Here is a 9,316-nt window from a genome sequence, read left to right on the forward strand (position 1 = left end):
TATTAATGTAATATCCAGGGCTGGAGCTACCAACAGAGTTCCTGCGGGGTCTTAAAAACTCTTAAAAGTCTTGAATTTATAAATCTGCATTTAATACCTTAAAAACGTCTTTAAAAGGTATAGCAGGTCTTAAGTTATGTAGTCATAAACTTGTATTGTGTTTAAATGTGTTTGTAAAATGTCTAAGCTGCAAAGAAAGTAACGTTAGTCTACTCAGTTCCAACCAATCCCACGCAACAATTTATATTGAAATTAGGAACCAATTACCGTTAACTTTGCAGCAACTTTGAGAAATGACTCTGAATGATGAGAATAAAGGCGTTGGGGTAAATAAGTACATTTTCCTAAATTGTAGGAGTCACACATTTTTGCCAGTATGGCTGTGAAATAGGCTGTGGAATGGGCATTAAATTCTGTTCGAAGTAGTCTTAAAAAGGTCTTTAAAAGCTCTTTAAAAGGGTCATATTTTGCTAAACCCACTTTTATTAGTCTTTGGTACATTTATTTGTGTATTTGTGGACCCCAACAGTTCATAAAGTTTGAATTTGAATCCTCCAGGTGCTGCAAAGCTATCTTTATATTCATTCCAGCAAAACTCGAGTGGATTTCTACAACCTGTTTCAATTCCTTCTTAATTTGTTACGTTTTATAACTAGTTATGTCATGACATTTGCACATATAAGGTCAGGACTCCTGACAACCATTTCTCAGAGTACGCCATAATTGTTTGTCAGCAGCAGTGGTTGTAGTCCATACTGAAAATATGTCCAAACTGACCTAAATGTTCAGTTGTTGGTTGAGCGGAACAGACCGCACAGCCAACAACCTGGAGGGGGTGGGGTCATTTGCATTTAAAGGGCCAGCACTCAAAACAACCTTTCTGGTGTCATTACTCAGAAATAGGGTTGAAGATGGACCTGTGGAGTTAAATTAATGAAGAATTCAGATCCAAGCATAGCATTTACAGTTTATGTAGACCACAGGGAAATATTTTAAAATGCATAATTCCATTTAAAAAAAGCAAAAGAAACCTGCAGGAACCCTGTACCAAAAACAGAGAGGTTTTTGTTATTGATAACATTTCAGAAACAGGCTAATAGGGGTGCAATTTGGACTCATAACCTTTGTATTTCAGGAATCAAGGAATAAGCATCTACCTCTTCCGTGTAAATGTAATGACATTTGTTGATAATGTTTTTAATCCAATAATGAACCCGCTCCAGCTTCTGTATGTCTCTATTTGTCTGGAAAACTATATCTGCTGTAACTGAATCCGCAACGAAGGTCATTATAACGTCAAACCGGTGGCTAGCTCATACAGTTAGATTTACACTGATATTATTTTGCCTGATCAACACAAGGTCTACAGTTTTCAACAGACGGTTCATGTTGGCTTATTGGTCTATTTTACCTTCACATGCAGTCACAGAATACACCTTGGTATGTACACGTGCTGTATTAAAACTGAGGACAAGGAAATTATTTACTGTCATACCTCAGGATCAGTTTGGGTATTTAGTGTCTGGAATCTAAGTAACCTAAGAGACACGTGTGAAGTGTCTGCTTCGCCTCTAAAGTTTCCTGTTTGTTGGTTTCATGATTGATAGCTCTAGATTCCTCCCACAGACAATACCCCTTATTTCCAGCCGACAGGTAGATATTACATAAAAAAAAAACAAAAAACACACACACAAACCGCACTTAAATCACCCAGAGACAGACACGATATGCAGGACGCCTCTCAAGATGGCTGCCCTGCTCAGACACAACACTGGGCTTTCCTTCTAAAATGTTGGTGGAAAGTGGAGCCGTCCTGATTGTCATAATTAGATGACTTGGCATCACTCCTACCTTAGTTTTACCCACTGCAAGGCTGGACAATGTATTCATCTACAGTCTGCGAGACAACACAAACTCTCTTTTAGCAGCCAACCCTATCATTAGCGCTTCTAAACAAGTACAAGATACCTAGCTGACTGTCATTCTCTGCCCATTGTTATATACTGTGGTGTAGACACGTAGCTATGAATAGGAGGAAAAGCCTATTTTGGGCAATTATAATCATCTGATCCAACATAGTTAGAACTCTTGGTGCCGGCTAAACCTCTGAGGTTACATCTTTGAAGTTGGATTTAACTCTTATGCACTCTAATTTTTGGTGACTGTTTTAGAGACTGGCAATATCTGAAATTGTTTCCTTATTGAATCCTTTCTCTATAGTAGGGGTGTCAAATCCTTGTCCTCGAGAGCTACTATCCTGCATGTTTTAGATGTTTCCCTCTTCCAACACACCTGATTCAAATGATAAGCCTATCATCACGCTCTGCAGAAGCCTGATAACGACTGTGATGTGTGCTAGAAGAGGGAAACATCTAAAACATGCAGGATAGTAGCTCTCAAGGACCCGACAAAAACAACTTGTTTAGTTGTGCTCAGATGGATCTGTGGTGCTATGGACCTGTGATGGACTGTAAAATCATTTAACTTGCTATTATAATGGTATAACATTTTAATAGACATTCAAATAACATTGGAAAATTGTGTAAATGCTGGTAACACACAAATGGATGACAAATTAAGGAATAACATGATTATAATGATAATGTGAATCTAATGCTTTAGCCCTCACAAACACAAGATCTCAACCAAGTGTGCGTCATGTAGCTTTTCAGTCCAGATATGTTGTGTTTTTGTTCATTTTTTAAAAATGTTTTTCTACTTTGGGTATATTAAAATTTTGCATTAGCTAGAAGCCTCCATATCAAACACATATAAGGTCGATCTGTTATCACACTTACTGTAATGACTTTTGACCTTAGACGCTATGCAAGTAGCAAGTGATCTATAAACAGTATCTGTATTATATAACAGATGGAATAACATATGATAAAAAAAAAAAAGAAATCAAAGGAAAGAGGTTAAATATTTCACATTTTATTTTGTTCCGTTCACACAGCTCAACAAACTGCTTTCAAGCCTGATTCAGACACCAACTGAAACACTCATACTGTTAAGTACCAATTAGAGCACAGTCAGTGACTGAGTCACAATGACATCACAAACACCATAAATGATTACTATGTAACATACATAACAACATACGATATTTCATACTTCTGCTCTGTATCGCTGTTGATCAGTTTTTGGCCCAGAAGGAACAGATAAATAGACAGAGCTGAATGAGAGGCTTCTGAAAAATAAGAAGCAAACATAGAATCAGTCTTTGGTGATTTCACCTCATTTACTGTGTAATTTCAGAAGAGGAGAGAGCTCCAACGCACTGACCAACAAAAGACGGATAATTATCTGTTTAAGGCCCTGACTACGATGACAAAGAAAGACCCTGTGATCATCCAAAGCAGAGGTGCAGTGCAGGGAACAAACACATCAGCCACTTCTGTTTCACTGATGCATAAACCTGCTCAACACCTTTTTTTATTTCAAAGGGCACACACTTGTGGCATCATTACTAGACTTCTTACTTTTTCACACCACTGGTCCAAAGGTAATATGCATGGCATGACTATAGTGATGTGTTTGGACTTAATGTGATAAGTGCAGTGTACACTGGCACCACCCAACTTATTGCTGTGGCCTTGTAACAGTAACATAAAGCCCTGAAAAAAGTACAGAAGTGAACAGAAATCTCTCAAGTAGTCCAAAATTATATATGTAATTTTTACTATAAGATGGATAATCAACACGTGTCTATATTTTCTGCTGGTAGATATGTATTGGTGAGCAGCTTAAAAACCAATTACTGTATGGTTGAGAAATGGTGTGACAGCTTTAACAACACTAAAAAATGAGGCACATGCAGTAGAGAAATCCCTACACAGTCTTACAGTTCAAAGTGAATGGCCATAATGTTTCAGCTAAACCAGTGTGGCACTTCATAGTAAAACATACACTGTTCAAACCATGCACCCTCCTCCAAATTTATACTCATTTACATCTGATTGTGATTCAACACAAAATGAGTTAATATAAATCTAAATGTTAAACATCTAATACTTGGCATTGAAATTGTAGACGCTTTGGAAACAAAAGTGCAGCACTGGCTTTAATTTTCAATGGTATAACTATTAAATCTCTGTGTGGGGGTTTAAACTGAGCAATCTGTGATCTGATTTCAGTGAAATGAAAACGATTCATCACAAGTAGCGGGGGCACATAAAAATAATATGCTTTCAAATCAGATAAAAGAAGGAGAAATATACTTTTAGTACATAATATCACCATCTGGCCACCTCCCCTCCAAGTTGGCTCACATTTCCTTTGGATAAGTTCACCATGATATGCAGTCCATGTGCCATAAAACTTTATTAGCTCTTGGTTGAATGCTGGTCACAGTCATTTTCACAGTTCAGACTGGCGCAGTCTGCTGCAGTAAGGAGCAGATGGTGGTTACAGCCTTAAGCTCTCCATCTTTTAGGCATCAACAAAATAAGGTAGGGATCTGTTTATGTCCCACTGTGGCCATCCCAATCCCATAACCCATCTGCAGCTCAGGCAGGCACACACCACCTTCTCAAATTGTTACTCCATTGAATTAAAGTCAATCTGGCCAGTACATCTGGGCCGTCCACGTGAAAAACAGAAGTCCTAACATCCAACCGATGCACTCTGAACAGTCAGCAGTTCCAGTTTTATCCTCAGTCACATACGGTCTGTCCAACGCCTCCCTACTGGACGCACACGTACTTCTTCCACCAGGATTTGGAGAGCATCTTCATCTTATCAGCCGTGCTGCGGACCTTCCTCTCCCGTCGTGCCCTCCTGTCGGAGTGCCGTAGCCCCACGGCGATGGCTGCATCAAACACATCCTTCAGATTCTTCTGGGTCAGAGCAGAACATTCCACATACGTCACTGCTCCCATTTTGTCTGCCAGTGCTCGGGCATCTTCCTCCAGCACTGGTCTCTCCCGCCGCCTCGCCAATTCAATCAGAACTTTGACATCCTGCCGGAGGTCACACTGTGTGCCTACAAGGATGATAGGTGTGAGAGGGCAGCGGCGTCGGATTTCGGGCACCCATTTCTCCCAGACGTTTTGGAAGGAGGCGGGGCTGACCACGCTGAAGCAGAGAAGCAAGGTGTCGGTCCGACTGTAGCAAAAGTGGCGAAGTTTGTCGAATTCATCCTGATGGAGACAGAAGTTTGAGTAATGTGATAACATCCACAACCTGTCTTTTTCCAGCTAGACCTGGCCCTCAGTCTTTACTTTATAATTAATATTTCAAGTCACTTCTCACAGAGCCTGACCACACACAAATGCATGTAATCACTTCACTGGTCAACAAACGTAGGCGCTGTAGCGTTACAGGAAAGGAAACTGTGCCAGTCATCGCTCAATAACAAACAGTCTAACTAGTGTTTATATTGCACTAATGTATACATGAGCCCTGCCTGCTCATTTATATCACCTACAGTAAATCTCTTAAATTAACACTTTGGAGCCATGCAGCTTTGACTAACATGGGCCTCCCACATCCTTGAGTACACAGATTAAGGCCAGCAGAAACTTGACACAAACCTCTCCTTCTTTCTCTTAACCCTTTTCTTCCCGGCAAGCATTTCCTAATCCATCTTTATCTAAACAATGCTGTGAATTGGCTCCACTCTGATTTTTGCAAACCAAAACTGTAGAAGCAATCAGTTATTATAAAGATTAACATGTGGGCTCAACAAGTGCAGCACACACTTATCAACCCGTGAGTTTGCTACACATGCTTTGGCTCTACTTTGTAATCTGATGACGTAGGTCCATCTGCAGAATATACAGACATATCAACATCTTGGAGTAAGGAGCAACTTTGTTTATCGGCTTTGGCGGCAGCTGTTATCATTTTTCTCCAGACCTTCTCCCTCTTTCTGTCTAGGCTCTCTCTCTATCACTCACACACACACACACTTTATTTTTTTTTTTTTTTGCCTCACCCCATCTCGTTTCAGGGCCAAGATCCCCACTTATGAAATTGCATCAGTACAGTAAGTGTTTGCCGACTTTTATCTGCCCATATTTGCCCAAGCTTGTCCACATGTGTGCATCTGCGTGTGTGAGGTTGTAGCGCTGTGTGCAGCTTGCAACATGCTGGGAGGTTTTACTTGTATTAAGGGCTTGTTCAAAAGCCTCACTCCACTTTACAGCCAAATTGTCTTTGATTCTGCAGGGAACTGGCAGTGCCCTCACAGGGATCGTGAGTGTCAAATATGCTGCTCCCAAGGCAGGGTTCTATTGTGTTTGATTATGAAATATGCTTCCAGGGCCCCAAGGAATAAAAACAGTTTCACAACCTGTTCTCTGTAAGATTGGCTACTTAATAGGTTCCTAAATGCACCTGGAAAAATGTTTTTTTTTATCTACTGTCTTCTCTCTCTGCATCAACACCTTTCCAATTACACCTCCAAGGAGCCGTACTGATGAGTAACTTTTAACATGCAATAGTGTCTTGTAATTAAATTTCAACATTAATTTCACAGAGGATATACAATTTAATTACATTACTATTAAAATGCTCTGTTATGTTTTAAAATATTCTATTTGACAAAATGATTGGATGCAAAATATGAAGTCATTGCATAGATTTTTTTTTTTGTTGTTGTTGCAAAACTTGGTGGGGCACTGCTTGTGTTCTTATTCTGGACAACATAGATCAAAAAACCTGGTGGGACAAATTTCTCTGGAACACCAATACGCACAGAATGTCTTACAGAGATGTCTCTACATCTAGAAAGGGTCCATCCATTTTACAGTGATCACTAATATTTTGAGCATTGTTTCTGATTGGATTGGCCTTCAAAATTTATGTCCTCTACTCTGAGTCTGCCACACCTGACTGACCAGGGGATGGCATCAGATAAGAGTTTAGACTAGCTTAGGACTTTAAAACAATTGTTACAAAAGAACTCAAAAAGCAATAAAGCGCAATAACAGTAATGCACAACCTTTGACATTTCAGCAGTAACCTTCCCTATAATGTGTTGTCTATAACAGTGTAATTTCCACAATAATATTCAAAAATGGAATTCTGTTGTTTAAATCCATGCAAGTTAGCAGAATGTGATGCAGTTTTATCTGTGTGTGAAAAAAAAAACTCACCTGTCCTGCAGTGTCACACAACTGTAGTCTGACTGGGTTTCCATCCACCTGAACCACAGCTGTGGACACAGAAGCACACAGACACACAAAATAAGTCCAGCTGTCAACATACCTTCAACCCACCCACCTGACATTGCATCAGGCACATAGCTACCAGTGTGAATACTCTGTGAAATAACAAATGCCTGCCAGTTGAAAACACAAAGACCCCCTGCTCTGCTCGTCCAGCTCACAGACAGCCTGCTCTGTCTCGCCCACCCACTCTGACAGTTACTGTTGAGACCATAACACTTTACTGTCACTCGGACCACTCAGTGGGCTTTGTGTCCTGTTGTGTTTTGACAGAAGCCATTCCAAGGCTGTCTAATAGCAGATAAAAACAAAGCAGATTTTATTTGTTCAGGCCTCTTTTTCACATTGGAAAAGTGGATGAGTCATTCTAACAGCGAGTTTCATTATAGAGCCATTTATCCTTTTCAGAAGAGGGAGCACAATGCCGAACAGCGGGCACATGGAAACATTTACACTGTGTGGTCGGTCATGCCACCTGATCAAAGGGTTTGCTAGAACTACTCATGTAGTAGGACAGGCACCATCACACCCTAGTTTAACAAAAGCCAAGAAAAAAAGCGGGAGCAGGACAAAAAAAATTGAGGGTGCTGGTATTGTGTAATCGTTTTCTAATCCCTGACATATGATACTTCTTTGATTTTGGATCCCTGTTGGACCCAGAGTCCCTCTTATCATCCCCTCTCCCAGCCTCCTGCTCTTCTATGTCTCTGCCACCTGTGGCATTGCGTAATTGCTCAAAGTCAGCTCTCGAGAGGACGCTCCGATTCCAGGCACCGAGAAATGACATCACCACTAAGGGCCCCAACTGCACAATCACTCTCTGTCAGACCGGTCGAAAGACAATCTCTGCCTCAGAGCCTCTGCAACAGATGTGCCCGTTTCAGTATAGAAGAAAGGGTTCACGGGTCAAGGCTGACAACAATAGGCAGAGTTGTGCAATCCAAACCCCTGAACCAGAGACACTCTGCGTCCTGTATGGGAGGGTTAAGCCAGGGCTCGCCTTAGGGTGTTGTGTGTTCCCTGCGGGTGTTTTATGAGGTTTGTACTGGCCCACTTGTTAGTTTTACTGCTCATCAGTTATAATGTCACATAATTAACTAATATTAATGTTCAATAGCCACAAAAGCAAAAAGGTTAGGTTTTAATACAAAAGTAAACTAGTCTCAGGTGTTTTTTTCCTGCCACACCTGATCAGTTAAAACAAGTGTGCCCTTCTGTTCTCTCCTTTTATTTTTCAGTAAACAAAGCTTGCTGGTACCTGTGTGGTTGGAAAATGGAACCATGCCAAATGGAAACCTGGCTACATTTGGAGGATATTACTCAGGTACATTAGTACTGATAGAAGACAGAAAACAGGAAACAAACACATCTATCATGACAGTGGAATAATAGGGGAAATAGAGGAATGAGTGGGTTCTTTCTAAACAGTTGACTGAAAATGAGTGGCACAGAGGTCTGAGAGCTGAAAACATTTCAATGTATAACACTAGACTATATCTCTATGAATGCAGTGTAATTTTATTTATCTATACTGGACATGTACTGCTGTATCTGAATATATAACTGTGCACATGCAGTCAGTGAGAATCCAATAAAATAACCAATATGAAGTTACTTGAATATACGGATATTTCCATATAGAACCACCAGTCTGTGTAAATAATAGACTAATCTTTTCTTACCTGAGAAGTCATCAAATGCTGTGGGGACGTATTTGGTCGGGTATCCGTTGGTTGTGTAGCTGACCACCAGGCTGGTTTTACCCACCGCTCCATCGCCGAGCAGGACGCACTTCAGCAGCCGCTCGTGCGCCTGTCCCGGCCGTGCGGGTGCGGGTTTGTGCGGGGGCACCGGAGGGGCCACGGTCTTTCCGTAATCCATGGTGAGTGGAGGTGACATTCAGTCAGTTTGCACTGCCCAGCGCTCTCCTTCGTCTACGGGCAGGTGAAGCTCCCACCATGAGAACAGGTCTCCTCTGTGAGTGCTGACACTGATCGGGGCTCGTGCGTAAAACTTCTCGTGCTGCCGTCGCGCGCTGCCAAACTCAGACTGTCCGTGCTCTCATCAGGACTCAGGCTGGGACTGCAGTTTACAATGCAGGGGCGGGGCTTCTTACAGATCTGACTAATCCCACCCACTCCAAC

General features: G+C 41.3%; 1 protein-coding gene across 1 annotated transcript; it reads right to left on the reverse strand.

The window, feature by feature from the left end:
- Nucleotides 1-2,914: 2,914 nt before the first annotated feature.
- Nucleotides 2,915-9,241, reverse strand: rhoub (ras homolog family member Ub). The gene is made up of 3 exons (XM_030151993.1): nt 8,855-9,241; nt 7,101-7,159; nt 2,915-5,141 (listed from the first exon to the last, which is right to left on the reverse strand). Exons 1-3 carry the CDS (start codon nt 9,069-9,071, stop codon nt 4,686-4,688), a joined length of 732 nt encoding a protein of 243 aa, XP_030007853.1. The 5' UTR covers nt 9,072-9,241; the 3' UTR covers nt 2,915-4,685.
- Between the last annotated feature and the right edge of the window lie 75 nt (nt 9,242-9,316).

This window comes from Sphaeramia orbicularis, chromosome 13 (genome assembly GCF_902148855.1).
Source record: "Sphaeramia orbicularis chromosome 13, fSphaOr1.1, whole genome shotgun sequence".
NCBI lineage: Eukaryota > Metazoa > Chordata > Actinopteri > Kurtiformes > Apogonidae > Sphaeramia > Sphaeramia orbicularis.